The 15,221-nt window shown below is 48.8% G+C and overlaps 1 protein-coding gene across 1 annotated transcript; it reads right to left on the reverse strand.

The window, feature by feature from the left end:
• Positions 1 to 3,903: 3,903 nt before the first annotated feature.
• On the reverse strand, positions 3,904 to 14,887 carry WDR93 (WD repeat domain 93). The gene is made up of 16 exons (XM_087744439.1): positions 14,606 to 14,887; positions 13,642 to 13,837; positions 12,919 to 12,983; positions 12,599 to 12,677; positions 11,597 to 11,724; positions 11,009 to 11,047; positions 10,009 to 10,096; positions 9,186 to 9,369; positions 8,911 to 8,981; positions 8,390 to 8,476; positions 7,939 to 8,070; positions 7,169 to 7,385; positions 6,407 to 6,467; positions 5,496 to 5,652; positions 5,186 to 5,366; positions 3,904 to 4,021 (listed from the first exon to the last, which is right to left on the reverse strand). The coding sequence occupies exons 1-16, from the start codon at positions 14,867 to 14,869 to the stop codon at positions 3,904 to 3,906; spliced, it is 2,067 nt and encodes a 688-aa protein (XP_087600565.1). The 5' UTR covers positions 14,870 to 14,887.
• Positions 14,888 to 15,221: the final 334 nt, after the last annotated feature.

The following is a 15,221-nucleotide window of genomic DNA, read 5'->3' on the forward strand; positions in this document are numbered from 1 at the left end:
ATGAATATTGTACCAGGCCCTAGACAGAGCAGTACCAGAAACACTGGACAACGACAAACTGGAACAGAAACAGGAACAAACTGGAAGGGGTGTGCAGAAACCCAAAATTAAACCAGACTCGGACGTCTGGCACAATGCATTAGGGAAGACTGAAAGAGTTAATCTGCGTAGCTTGGCCGAACAGCACAACTTGACAGCTATAGCCTGGACTCAAAGACAAGAAACTGCACCCTGGTACAGGGAACTGGCATTAGAGGTAATGAGGCAATACTAGTTTGGACAAGAGCTATTTGAGCAGTTAGGAATGGGATGCAGTACCTGGTTCACCTATATCTAGACACTAATTTGTAGAGCAGGGGAGGAAGCTTGGCCTTGTGATGCCCCTACACCTGAGTATGCCCCTACTCACAGAGCAAACAGGGCAAGCACTTGCTGGGACTGCCCTGCCCTAGGCACCACCGCACGTCCCACAGTGTCTTGCAGGGACACTACTTGCCCAGATCGCCCGCAGAGGTCTTTGCGGATTCCTCCTTAGGATGCCTTCAGGTTGTACATGGTGAGGCACTACAGGATGTGTGGGTTGTTGCATTAAGGCTGGCAACGTGAATGCAAGGAGTGCAGCTCCCAGAGCACGCACCACTTTGGCGCTTCTGAGGACCATGCTCCTTCAAACAGCACAGACAGAGCTTACCCAAACAGCCCGAACCTTTGCTGGCCCTAGGGAGTGGGGGAATCTTATCAGATCAGCCTCTGATTTCCTCTGCTTCCACGGCACAAGCAAGTATGCAAAGAAGATGACATTTGGCTTCTTGCAGAGAACAGCAGATAATTTAGTGAGATTAAAGAACAGCCTCCTCTCCCACAGAAACCATCTCTGCATGGCTGGGCAGTAACCTGGCTCTGCTGGAACGATGCTGCTCGAGCGCCTCTCTGTGGATCTGAGCTCCTCTTCCTCCTTCTCACAATCCCTCTCCATCCACAAACCGATTTTTTTTTTTTTTAATACAGAGCCAAATTGCTTCTATTATACCCAGGTAGCACCTCTGAGTTCACTGAACTTGGCACTGAGGTAGGAGTTGGCCCAGCCAGAACTCTTAGAGTTTCGTCTTTTGATGGTGATATTTATGATACCTCTCAAGGCCTTTCCATAGTTTCCAGCAGCAGAATAGCTCAAATTGGCTCAGACCTACAGCTGCCTAGGGCTCACGGAGTGACCGGAAATGAGAGAATAGCTGGCAAGGGCATCATCTTTGGAATAAGCAATCAGGTGCCTCTGGTCCTCTCCAGAACGTGCTGAGGAGCTCAGCATACAGCTCCATCACCAATGCACATGTCAACACACTGATCACACCAATTTTTCTGTATCCCTTCAAAGAAGCGGGAAACAAATGGTCCCCTGCTGAAGTCATGAGTAAAAACAAAGGCTCTTCATCAGCCTCCTGCAGCTGCTCGTTGTTTTCCTTTCTCTGTGGAGCCTGCCAGCTCCTGGTTATCTTGGCCAAGCACATGATTAGGGTTTTAGAGCAAATTCAAACTGCAAACAAACAAGCACATCTTGAGATGAATACACACAAACTGGTGGATGCACAGTACATCTAACTCTTTAGCAGATCCTGTTCTGCCTCTTCTTTTCATGCTAGGCAAGCCCTGCTCCTCTTCTGGATGGAAAGCAGATGGGGTAGGATTAAGGGTACAGATCCCCAAAGCCCTTTACATTTGCACAAATAGCAAGAATTAGACCCAGTGCTGTTCAAGGGGCCATGTATTAGTTGTGCTGGCTCTCTGCAGTGCGGGAAGCAATGCAGGAATAGGAATTCCTGCCCTGAGTAATCCCCTGCGCCCAGTTATGGCAGAAGGCCCATTGTTTCTTAAAGTACCACAGAAACAGAACAATTAAGTTGTTACTGCCACCACAGCAAGAACAGAAGAAAGGATCAAGGATTGTTCCTTCTTCACTTCAGTGCTGAACCAGGTGGCTCGGTTTAAACAGGCACTGAAGGTGGTTTGAGCAAACCCGCTTGACTTTGCACTGAAGCAGATGGCAAGTGCTCACACAGCCCAGTATCAATATCCGTAACAATCAGCTGAGCTGTGAAGCTGTAATCTGTGGCAGATGGAAAATGACAGCACAAAAGGCTTTACTATGGCCCCCAAAGTCCTTCAGAAAGGTAGCAAACAGGAAGGTTTAATTCAAATAGCTTGTCCTTCTCCAGAGCAAAACCAGGCATCTGAGAGTGTGAAGCAAGTGGAATGCTTCTCCCCTTTCCTACCTCCACAAAAGACTGGCTGACTTTATTTCCAGAGGACGAGCTAAGATCTCTCATCAAAACTCAATCCAAAACAAGACAACTTGCTATGAAAAACTGAAATGGGACCTTGGCATGGGAATGTCTACATAGCTCAGTCTGTGCTGAATCCCTGGCACCCTGCATTGATGCTTTGCTGAACCTTTGGGGGAGTCACAAGAGGGAGATCTGGAAGAAAATACCACTCCCCGTGCACACAGATTGGAGTGGATTAGGCAGTCATCCTGGAAGCACAATCAGCTGTAAAAAGATGGAAGCTTTCTCATGGATTTTATGCTTGAGAAAGCATGGCTGCTATGCTCGAAAATGGATGTTTTGGGTCACCTCCCCTAAAGCCCTTCAAGTTCCAAAGGACCCCTGACTGCCTGAAGAGCAACAAAGATGCCCAGTGTAAAATGCTGTTACGCTGTCAGCCCCCGACTGAGCAATCAAACTCTGCAGCTAACATGTAGATGCTGCCACTCTCCCACGGGACTAGTAACCTGAAAATATTGACCAGTGAAAGACTGACTGGAGAGCCTGCATAGTTTTTTGCCCCATCTGTCAAGTATACAGGACAAGCTACTAGCTTAATACACTTCTGGAACAAGAAACAAATACATGGATGCTTGGCCTTGCATTGCCCCTGTTAGTTCTTTGTCCTGTGTTGCCTGTAGGAGGGATGCTTCAGCTTTTTATGGCCTTTGACCAACGTGCTGGTCATGCTCCTGGCCTGTCTTTGGCTCAGCACAGCCCTGACTTCTCCGAACTCCCCGCTTCTGTCGTGCTCCTCGGTGACATCAGTTCTTGGCTCTAACACCAGTTCTAGCCTGACCTTAACCCAGTGAGCTTGTCTGCACATTTGCAGGCTTCAATTCCTAAGTAGTCTTATCCCAAAGCTGCCTGCTCTGAAGTCAAAAGAAACAACTAGACTGAGGAACAGCCCAGGTCAGGGCTGACACACTCTGCAGTGTCACTGCTGCTTGGCACTGCTATGCTCTGGGGGATGCCACCTTCATGGCTGATTTGCTGCCTGGTTTGAAAAGACCAGGTCTCCTGCTAAGCACAAGGATGCTGCTGTCTGCCCATCTGGGTCAGAGCAGAAGATAAGACACATTGGTGAGCCCCAGCAACAGAAGGACAGAACATCAGAGTCTGATAAAATGCCAGTTCTGTGAAGAGTAAGAGACATTTACTGGAGAAAAGGCTTTATTAAGGAGGGACATTGCAATATACCATATTGCTCTGATGCTCCAGGTCTCTGAGAGGACTCTGAGATCCAGCACAAATCCTTAGCTGAACCACAGAGGTGTTGGGCCTGCCACCTCGATCAGCGGCCTTTCCTACCTCAAGACTCTTCCATTAGCAGTGTTTGTCTCTGATGAGGAGGGGCTGAACCCTGCTGGAACAGGCTGAGGGTTAGGTGAGGAGAGAGGCAGGGCACAGTTCCTTGTGGCTGAGCAGTGGCAGACAAGCAGCGATTTCAGATGACAAATTGCCCCAGGCTGGAAAGCAGCAGGATAGATTTGAATAGAGTCATTGTCAAAATATCAGTGCTGGATCATGGGTCTGCAGGATTGTGATAGTGCAGAGCCTGGCCCTCAGGATGCAAGGCTGACTACAGCTTGTTCTGTCCCTTCACATTCTGCCTCTCCTTGTCCATGGCAGCTGCTTGTGCCTGCAGCCGATTCCAGTACTCAGGCAACTGCTCCCTGAGTCCCAGCAGGCTCTGCTGCCTAAGGAGGGAAGAAAAGGGTGGTTAAAGCAGTCCCTGCCATTCCCCCGGCGCTCAGACAACCCTAGCCTGGTTCCCCCAAGGGTCCCTGGGGCTCACTACAAATTGAGCTCAGTGACTCCCTCATCCACTCAGCACTCAAGTTTACTGCTCTTGACAGCAACGACCTCCGTATTTCTCTTTGTCTGTTAGCCTCTGTAGACACAGGTCTCACTGCAGTTGTATCTGCTCTGCTCTGGCTTGAGCTCTCAGCACCCAGGGAGCAAGATATCCCTGGAGGTGATGTCTCCCCAGTTTTTCTGGTATAAGGCAGACAAGAGTCTCCTCTCCAGCTTTATGAGAAGGAGGGACAGAACCGGTGGCTGGCGGCATAGAATGAAACTTTTCTGCACTTAACTAGCCAGACACCACCACAGGATTTCCCTTGGAGACAAGGAATTAGGGAAGGCTGCCAGCGAATATGTGCTGTAAGGTCATACCTGCACCCACCTGTTCCACTTCAAATTGAAGAATTAAGGCATAATGAAAAGAACAAACAGAACCTATCACCGACATGGATCTGGCTCCAGGTTCCCAAAACACTTCAAGGAAAAGGTCGCCCAATAAGAGATGTCACATTGCCATCTAGTGACGGCATGGACGCAATGCATCAGCTAAGCTCTGCAACCTCGGCCTGAGGGTGCTGGGGACCTTCTCAAACAGAGAAACCCCCAACACAAATCTACGTAAACATCAAATGAACCTAGGAATGGAGGGGAGGAGCAAGGTACAAAGAGATCCCAGCTCTGCCTGGCTATGGGGTCAAAAAGAAGACGCAGACACTTAAGCGAGGGTCATATTCCCTCACAAGCTTGCACAATCCGTGTTGCACAAAAGCATATTAGAACTAGCAAGCTCTCTCTACCTGGAATGACAAGCCTGCCCCAGGCATCCTAACTTACAGCTGTTAAGTTGTTCTAGGAAGGACAGGAGGGAGGGGAGGAAGGGTTCTGGGTGGCTGTCAGACATCCAGCTACCTGAACATCAACCTTACTCAGACATAAATCTGTCACAGCGCACAGAAGAACCCAGAAGCTCCACGGTGAGACCTTGCATGGACCTGAGCAACACCACAGCTTACAATAATGCAGGTGCACTTACCTATCAGGCAGAAGGAGAACCTTACCTATCACGTAAGAAAATGTTACATCTCTCAATCCATGGCAAGTCCTGCAAGGATTTGAGAGGCAAATCTGGTTCCTTTGGGAAAGCCTCCTTCAGTGAGTAGGAGTTGAAGTCAAAAAGGAAGATGGTGCTGTGACTGGCTCTGCTCTGTGCCAGTGCATCTGCCTGCTGCTGCTTATCTCCTAGACGGAAACAAGAACAGCGGGCTATTGCATCAGGAGTCATCCCATAAGAAGAACTAACAAGGATCAGTGCACAGCTGAATGCACCCAGTGACCATGTATCTAAGATCACTCCAAGGTGCTACCCACCTCGAAGCAGCAAGCACCAGTTCACACTATCCACTATGAACACTGGCTGCCAGGGGGATGCTACAGCATGAGAAGGTGGAGTCCTGAAGCAGTAAACAATCTGCGATGTGGCAGCGTTCATCAAGGACACTGTGCCATCCCAGGAGAAGACCAGGGCCTGAAACAGCAAGCTGACACTTAGAAACAGATGTAAAAGAAGTGAAAAGCATTTCTTGGGAAGGACATAGAATGATATTCAGGACTTCACATCCCCAACTATGATGCTGTTTTCTTTGCCTGCCCAGTAGTCACAAGGCCACAGCAGATCAAGTACAGGCTGTGCAGGGAACTTGGACTGGAATTGCTGCAGGTTGGGATTGGAAAAGGGCAGCAGGGCAGGTTAGAAATTAACTAGATCCAGCCTTCTGCATAGCTGGCTCTGGCCAGCGGCTTTTAGTCCTTTTCTCCCCATGCCTGAAAACTTTCTGAGGCCGCTTGCAAGGTCTGGCTGGACTTGTGCTTGTAACTTCTCCTCACCATGATGCCCTCTCATATTTGACCCTGATTCCTGAAGCTTCATGGCTGAACCCTCTCATCTTTGCCGTTGGACCTGTCCATGTGCAGAAGGCCGCCAGTGCCTCCCACCTCAGTGGTCAATTTGAGGACATGGGTGCAAGGGGATACTGAATAAGATCACGGAAGAGAAATCCTTTGCGAGTGACCAGCTACATAAAGACCTGGAACTGGTGCAGGAAGTCCCCATGCTAAAAATAGTTGGAGGCTGGGAAACGATATAAGGGCAGTACCATATCTGATTGCCCTGTTCTTTATCTTCTAGGCACCCAGCTCCAGCCATTACTGGAAACAGGATCCTAGGCCAGATGGACCTGTGTTCTCACCCAGTTCTTAAGAGAGCTGGCAGTAATACTCACTGCACTGGGGAATGCCAGGACAGGCACCACCATGCTGACAGCAAGATTTGGATCTTCAGGCCTGTAAAACAGACTCAGGCTTATGCAACTCTTTCATGTACCTGGCACGTACTAAGAGGCTGTGATAATGACAATGGCAGTTTGTAGCACACGGGCTGGCATAAAGTTCCAGCCAAGCCCCTTCCCTATGGAGACAAAGCCTGCCTCCTCCTGGGCAGGAACCCCTGAGGCCCATCCCTGTGCAAACCTGCCTAGGAACTATGTTGGAGATACAAATGCCCTGCATGCCATGGAGGCATGAAACCTTCAGAGCAGCAGCTTCCCCAAAGCTGACCCTTCTCCTCGAACAAAGGGGAGAGTGAACACAAAATTGACAGAAAGATGGTAAGAAATGCCCATTCTGACTTCTGGGGGGAAGTTATTCTGTCAGGGGCAGAAGAGAGAAGAAAAAATTCCTGTGGGTACCTGGCAGAGACCCAGCTAGTTGAACGTCAGCCCTAGAGCAGTGCTACAAGCACTTGTGTTCTGGTGCACAGAAGAACCCAGAAACACCCCTAATTCTGGCATAACCATTGGATTTTAGCACTGGAACTGACTCCTAGCAAAACCACACTTGCTGCTGACAACAGCATGGCAGAGCTATGTGGGTAAAAGCAGTAGAAAGTTCTCTACTCCACAGAAATCTGGGCCTCCCTGCTGGACCTGACCACTACACCACATGGTTTCTTTGGCTGGAGTGAGGTCTATAGGAGCCTACCTCACCTGTCTGCCAGGAGCGTGATGCTGGACTTCCCGGCCCTGGGTGCTTTCACCAAATAGAAAGAGCTGTCTGTACATAGCACTAGAAGCTGCATGATGGGACAGGCAGGATCTGTACCAGGACAAGGTGTCTCATCGCTGGCAGCTGCAGAACTCCGCAGAAAGTGGATACTACGGATGAGACGTTGCTCTAGAATGGCAGTCACAGAGAGTGGGTATCCTGGGGAAGCAGAGAAAAAAAAATAAAGACAGCAGTTTAGGAAGAAAAAGGAACTGGCAGTTTATCCAAGGAAAGCTTAGCTTGGACTGTGGCCTGCTCAGGGGCAGCAGCCACCAGAACAATCCTGATGGCAGAAGAAGATTCTTCTGCCGGGAGAATCCCTTCATAATGGCGGGATGACACTAGCACTGGTGGCAGCCTGGACTGTGATGCCACAACAGCCTCAAAGATGACCTGAGGGTGCAGTGGCAAAGCAGCGACTGTCACTGTCTCACAGCCTCAGGACCAGACGGTCGTCAGTCCTCACTGCAGCAGTTCACAGCCCCTGCATTGCTGGGGGTGGGAATGGTTCTCCAAGGGCTAGGGCAGTCACGCTGCATTGGCAACTTCTGGCCAAGCATCCAATGAACAAGTGAGTCCAAACTATTTGCAGATTTGCTTGTAAACTCACTGCCAGTCCCTTGTTCACAACAAGCTAGAGCCTCAAACTCTTAGGGAAGGGAGCGATTTATCTGCAGTGATCCCAATACACAGTCCCAAAGGCCAAGCTTACCGAGGTGTTTATCCCAAATAGTTATTGTTGCATCTTCACATGCCAGTGCCAGGTACCTGGAGCAGGAACTGACAGCCGAGCATACAATTGGAGCTGCACATGGCCACACAACATGAGGTTTCGGATCAGAGTCTAAACAGAAGGACATAAAAAGAGACAACTGTAAGAAGGTACAGAGAGTTCTCTCCCATGGTACTAGCATCCAGTTTCCCAATAAAACATGCACCATTCTGCAGTCTCCTGTCAGAGTGGCTTCACTAAAAATACTGCCAGCCTGTGCAACATGGAATCCCACAATCCAAATGACAGCCTAACCCACAAGATACAAGGCAGCTTTCCTCCCCATTCCTCATTTCTCTGAATCATGAAGACCTGGCTGAATGACAGCCACTGGCCACTGAATGCTCCCACTCCCCACAGAGTGCTCTGCTAGAAAAAACTACTTTCTTACCCACTTTCTCCTTGAGGGAATGGTTAAGTAAGTACAAGCAGAGATTGTGGCTTCCATCCCAGTGCACACTGATGCCAGCTGGAACATCTGGTACAGAGAAGGGGACGACAAAAGAGAGAAGGAGACTGGGGAGAAAGAAAGGAACAATCCAGGACACCAAAACACCATTAGAAAGCTCTCATTAGAGCTCTCACAGTTTCCCTGACAGGACTTACAGAAACTAAACCAGAACAAACTCTCCCCTTGTTTGTTATTTTCATCTTGCCTATGTGCCTCCTCATCTTTTTTGGTGGTTTTTTGGGGGGTTGTGGGTTTTTTTTAACTATGGAGCTAAGTTTGTTTGACTCCATGACGGTAACTGCCTTATAAGTCTTACGGCTGACATTTTTATCCAGGCTTATGTCCTTGGAGATGGAATTTATATAGGGAACCCAACCCAGAGCCATTGAGCTCTAACTGGAGCTCAATGTCATGCAACAACATGCTTCATAGGTTAACAGCTTTTTGCCTGTTTGGATTACCTGGCTGCACTTTCATTTCAGGTCCCACCTGTAGGATCCAGCTAGGCAGGAGAAAATGAAAAGTAGCATGTCTGAAAAAAAGGAAGAAATATATGTAAAAGAAAGGCTTTGATAAGTAGGCAGCACTGCGACAAGACCTGGAACGGCTCTAGCCCCCTGCCCTGAAGCCTTGGGATGAAAGAGGCAAAGCTAAGACAGAGGCTTCCATCTACGCTTGAAAACTGCCCTGTGTTGATGTCTCATGGACTGAAATCCTGGTTGGTGCTCCCACTCACCTGGGGATCTGCTCCTTGCTCTCTCTCTCACCCTCGGCCTCCAGATACTCCTGATACGTGCTGCGGAAGATTGCTTCCTGCTGCTCCCACTGGCAGTCCTTGATTAGGTGATTGTACCCCAAGCCAAGCATGCTGCCATCAGCCACTTTCTTCAAGGCATCCAAAGGGCTTTTAAAACTACTGCCTGGATTGGGAACACAAAGAGAAAAGGCACAGCCCTGGAGAAGCAGACACCATGGAGCAGACACCATGGAGTGCTCAGAGGCACTTTGGCCATCCCTCCTTCAGGGTGACATTGTCTTGAAGAGGGACACACTGCATCTTCTGTGGGACTTTCCATACCACTAGCCCATTTTCCAGTATTTGAAGGCAGGGACTAGGGCAAGTCATCTGAGGACCCAGCTCACCTTGCCCTTCTGCGGCATTCTCCCTGACAGTGTTCCCAGCCTAAGGTCTGCTCCCTCCCCATCCTCAGCATTTTCCTGTGAATCCAGGACTCCAAGTGACAAACTAGGGGTTCAAACAGTCAGGTTGCTAGGGTCTAGGAAACAACCTCCTCCCTCTCCGGTGACAATGAAGCCAAGGGTGTATGACACCCACTTCAAGACACACTGAAGTATTTTGTGCTAACAAAGGTGACACATGAGATGGTCAGCTAAGAAGCAACTCCCACTACAGGATTACATGTAACTAGAAAACAGGTCAGGAAGGGACCAAGGAGCACATCACTGAAACTTTCTGACCTGTTCTGTAGTCATAAGGGCCACGATTCCTTTGCCACCTGAAGGAGGTTGCAGGTTGCAAGTACAGAATCAGTCCTGACCTGCAATGGGTTTGGGTGGCTTCACTTGCAGCAGCAGCACCGGGAGACTCAGCTTTGCATCAGCTTGGTTTGCAGACACAGGTGACCCCTGCAACAGAAAAATGTGAACCTGAGAACTGTGTTGTGCCCTACACTGCTAAGTTTTCACCTGTTCATGGGAATCAAATGCTTCCTAAAGGAAGTGTATGCAAAGGTTGGCTGACACTGCCTAGGAGGTACTGGGTTTAGGCTCATTCTTCAGGCCAAAACACAGAAGCTTGAGGGAGGTCACTATTCTTTCAACATTACAAAGGATGTCCTTCCCGGACACCTCTTGTCTATGTGCCCTAAATAATCTCCACTTCTGATTTACCAATCTCTCTGAATTACTCTTGTTGCAGCACAGGCCTGGGTGGGGCACAGCAAGGCTCAGGAAAAAGAAAAAAAAAAAAACAAAAAAAAAACAAAAGAAGCAGGACTAAAGGTTGCAGAGTGCTGCTGAATACAAGAACCAGATTTTACTTCAGAGAGCCCAGGACTGGAGGAGGTCACATATGTGCTTGGTTGGGAAAAGAAAATCCTAACAGGGGACCAGCACCGGTATGTCCCCACCACCACCCCACACACATTGACACTGGGCTAAACAGAAAAGGTCTGGCTAAATAATCAACCACATCTGAGAAGGAAGAGGCAGGAACTTGGGTACTTTACATGGAATCGGCAAAGAGGGAATGCCTGGGCTTTTGCTTTTGGCTTAGCTAAGTTAAGGGGGATGTTTGCCCTGAAGACAGGGCTGAGAAGCAGCTCCCTCTTAAATGGCCAGGAAAGTCTTTGCTGAAGGAAGAGGGAAGAGTGATGAGGCAGGTATCACAGAGGGTTAGCTGGAGGTGCTGGGCAGAAGGTGCCTGCGTATTGAGAGATGAAATCTAGCAAGGTGAAAGCGATGCAGGAGAGGGTTAAGCATGGACTCAGCATTTAAAGTTCCCTGTAACAGTTCAGGACATTCATTGAGGCCAGTTACCGTCTCTGCAGAACCGTCTCCATGCAGCTCCAGACTTTTCTGCCAAGGAACCAGAGGTGACAGTGGTTAGTGCAAACAGGCAGAGACCCTGCCCTGCTCCAGCAAGTTCAGCCATGACCCCACCAGGCTCCTCTTGTAGGTAGTCTAAACCATGAACCCTGGTTCAGGACCAAGTGGAGGTATCAGGCCCAATTCCTACTCCTCTTCACCTTCCCCCAGTAACATCAGGGAGAAGCCCTGTGGGAATACCCTCACACAGGGCCTCCTCAGATGGGGCAATACTGCTGGGAAAGGAGCTGCCAGCTTTAGGGAAGGGCAGCAGGAACACTAGCCCTGGGACTAAGCAAACCTCATTGGAAAGCCTGTCTTGGGGAGAGTAAACATGTTCCAGTAACACAAAGGCCTTATGAAATGTGGGATGGGTGGCTGTAGCAGCTGTAGAGACACATACTCCATCCCCCTGGGCCAACAGACTGGTTCAGCCTGTATCTTGCTGTCACTGGCTGCAGGAGCAAGGCTTGGGGAAAGACCTGTAGGCAAAAGGGTATAAGAAAAAATAGCACAGTGGGAGATGGAACTGTTTTGTACCACAGATGTCCAGCTTGACCTCCTCTCCTTGCAAGCCAGCCCGGCTGCAGCTCCTGGGCTCTTTTCCATCTCCTTCAGCCAGGAATCCTTAGGCAATCGGTAGATCTCCAGCCAAGCTTTTGTGCTGTCTGCATTGGGAAACTTTGTTGAGCAATTGGAAATAAGGAGAAAAGGTCTTTCAAGCAAGCAGCCTCTGTTATCTTATATCCTTAAAAAAAAGATTTGGGTATTTTTTTAAATATAAAATCCCTGTAAACTCCATGCAGTCCAGCTCTCCTCCCACTTAAGGCTTGACATGCTTGACTGAGACTGACATCTCAGCCTCCAGCTCAAGTCCTTGAGGTCCCACAGCCACCACAGAAATTGCATGAAGCGACTCAGTTAAAGAATTTGACCGGTAGCCTCTGAGGTAAAGTAGAAAGTGAGATGTGGTCTCACAGTGGTTCTCTGTGGATGCTACATATCTCATTCTCAGCATGTGTCCAGGCAGATTCCACCAAACATGGGTCCAGAAAACCTGCTAGCAGCAAATGGGTTGACAAAGGCAGCTGTCATGAAACAGAAGAATGCTGTAGCAAGGAGTTTGTTGTAGTGTTTTTAGAGACTGTCTCTATGCTGTCTGGCTTACGTCTGCAGAGAAAATTCTTCAGATCTACGTATTTCCAGTGTAAAAGTGAGCCATAGCAAACTAGAGGAAGAACTGAGTTTGGTAATTCTGGAGAGGAAAGGGAAACCTGCTTTCACTGAGCCTTCTGGGAGCTGGGAACTGCACTGACCAGTTCCAGAGAGCTCACTGTTGGGATCAGTCCTGATCCACACCAGGCCTTTTGGAGAGGACCGGGAGTGGCAGGAGCAGCTCTCAGAGCTGGAGGAGGGACTGGGAGGATTAAAAACAGGATCTCTGGGAACCCAGAACACTTGGAGCATTTTAAAAGCATTGCTGCTGGCCCCTCTGCTAGAACACAACAGCCGTCACCCAACACACCATGTTCTTGCACTTGCCTTGCAGCAGGACTCCTGCATAATCACCTCCCGGGGAGAGCACCACCTCCTCACAAGTACTTCGCTTGCTGATATCCTCCTGCCAAAGAAAAACGGGCTGGCATCAAAGCAAGATCACCGATTCAGAGCGCTCCATGCCTTACACAGTTCTCAACAGGGTGAAGGCCAGACAGATTGTTGGAAGAACAGGAATAAATATTGGGCAGCACTCTTGGAGTGCTGCTGCCCATGACAGAAATTCCTGAGGGCAATTAGTACTCCTCATGATTGATTACTTACCAGCCTGTGCCCAGTGTCTATGGAATTAACTCAGTACTTACCACTTCATTTAGGATTTTAATGAGTAGGAAGCTTTCCTTGTGAAAGCAGAAGAGCCAGAGAAGCCCTGAAATAGAAATACAGAAGAAGCAGTAGGAGGAGGAGAAAAGCGAACAGATGGTAGCCATGCTCTTGGGAGATGCCTGTTACAACATGTGCAGGAGAGAGAACAGGACTACATTTTTTCTTGGGCTCAAGGAAGAATATCCCACTGCTTCCAGCACTAAATTTTTGATGGCTTCCTTATGCCAGCACCAGCAAACATTCAATTGTACATAGAGATGGATAAGCCAGTTTGAAAAGCATCTCCACCAGAACTGACAGCTTTGAGATGAATGAACAAACTAACCTATGTCCCACAGGGCTGTGCAATTACAGGTGTGGAAACAAAGCACGGGCAGGAGGTCATACCAAGCAATTGTTCCTTCTGTCCAGTCCAAGGTGTTCCTAAAATTTACTGCGCTTCACCCTCAGCTCTGCACCTGCCTCTGCTGCTCCAGAGAGGACACCAAACCCATAGCCTCTACTAATCACAAGGCCCCAGGGCCACTCTGTCACCCTACAACCTGTTATCTAATGCCCTCTTTGCAGGGCTTTCTAGGAATTCCATCAGCCATTCTAACGTTCCTCCTGATTTAGTACTCTTCCATAATGCAGCTGCCAACTCTTCAACGCCAGAGCACACCTATCCCCAGCTAGGTCAAGAAAATCCACGTCACACTAACCCATTTCATCCACAGCAAGCAGGACGTGGCGCTCATTCCCCAAATCCAAGGCATGGATGACACAAATCTCCATCTTGGCTGCATCCCAAGCACAGACCTCCTTACAGTCAGACACCTTGAAGGCAGCCAGACCCACGGAGAGACCAACAAAGATGTATTTTCCAGACACTGCAAGGCAATTGGCTCTTCCAGTTACCTACCAAGAAAAGGAAAAGATGAGCGTACCCAACTGTTTCCCCAGTGGAGGATACATCAGCCATACTAGCAATATACTCCTAGCCTTTCACCAACAGAAAATGCTGATTTATTCTACAAGGGAAAAATTTTTGCATGAGCTTCCATCAGAGGAGCAGGGGAGGGGCTGTCATCTCTGTCACAGAGATTGTTCTGTGCTGGCAATGAGAAAGTTTGCTCCTACCTTTCCCCTTCCAATAAAGAGAAGAGGCTTTAAAGGCCAATAACTCAGGAGCACTCAGCCCTCCCACCAGTAACGCAGAGCTGCAATGGGATGCTGAACTCCTCTGGGCAATTGCAGAACACCAGCAGACGCCAGCGTATCCTCCTGGATACCTCCACGTAGCGATGGGGAAGGCAGCGCTGCCCTTCTGCTTACAGGGCTCCTATTAGGGTATTCACCACACAGAGCTGAGTTTGCCCATTTATATGCTACGGACTAATGACCTTCTCCTCGACAAACAAGGGTGGAGACAGCCTGAGAAGCAGAAGATTAATTTAGTGCTGTTTAATATCTGCTTCTCTCTTTTCAGAGAGGTGTGATAGGTGGGTGGGAAGCAGAACCTGTCAGACAAGCTTAGAAGTTGCAGCCTGTTAAAGTGGATCAGTGAGATGGTGGTGGATTCTGAAGAAGGTGATGAACAGAAGAATGTAAAATCAACTGAATGGATATTCTCTAGAAAAACTGCTATGGTGATTAATGCTATCTCTGCTGCAAGGGGCTCTGTACCTGGAATTCAGCTGTAGGAAAGCATTTGGGGGGCTGAACCTTTAGTTTTTGTGCTTCTCGGAGCATCTCCCTTCTTTCAATGATTTCCATAGCATTCTCAAAAACAAGCATCACCAGTTTGTTGATCATCCTGAAGGGCTGAGGCAAGGCATCACGCTTTCGATCGGGATCCTGCAGGAAGAAATCCTCCTCATCGTCCTTTAGCCAGTCCTTTTCAGATGGTGGAGGAATCTCCAGGGGTTTCTTCCGGATATACACAGCCATGGTTCTGCCCTTCCAGGTGCAAACCACACCACAGATGCAGGAATCACAGCAGATGCAGAAGAACGAAGAACCGTGCAGTATCTACTTTCATGAGGTAATGGGGGAAAAGAAAAAGATGATTAATGATCTCTAAGAGGGAAGGGGAGTTCCTTTCAGCATAGATAGCCAGAGCAACCCTGTTCTGTATAGCTCGGTTCTACTTGCTGCATTGCATGTTACTCCGGGGTTTTGTCCTGCTCTGGGAACATCAGCCACACCAGCATCTGTAGCTTCCCTACAGCGCAAGGGAGTGTAAAAGCTTTGGCAAGAGTTTGTATAAGAATTATGACAAAGCATTCAAAAATATTAGCTT

Source organism: Nipponia nippon, unplaced genomic scaffold (assembly GCF_047370975.1).
Source record: "Nipponia nippon isolate SJK-2023a ecotype South Korea unplaced genomic scaffold, ASM4737097v1 scaffold_9, whole genome shotgun sequence".
Taxonomy (NCBI): Eukaryota; Metazoa; Chordata; class Aves; order Pelecaniformes; family Threskiornithidae; genus Nipponia; species Nipponia nippon.

Excerpts from the sequence above, each read along its gene's own strand:
- WDR93 (XM_087744439.1), bottom strand. The coding sequence starts at position 14,869 with ATGGCTGTGTATATCCGGAAGAAACCCCTGGAGATTCCTCCACCATCT. Across the intron at positions 11,725-12,598 it reads TGCAGGAGTCCTGCTGCAAG|ACAGCACAAAAGCTTGGCTG; the intron begins GCAAGTGCAAGA and ends TTCCCAATGCAG. Across the intron at positions 9,370-10,008 it reads GCCACCCAAACCCATTGCAG|GCAGTAGTTTTAAAAGCCCT; the intron begins GTCAGGACTGAT and ends TTCCCAATCCAG.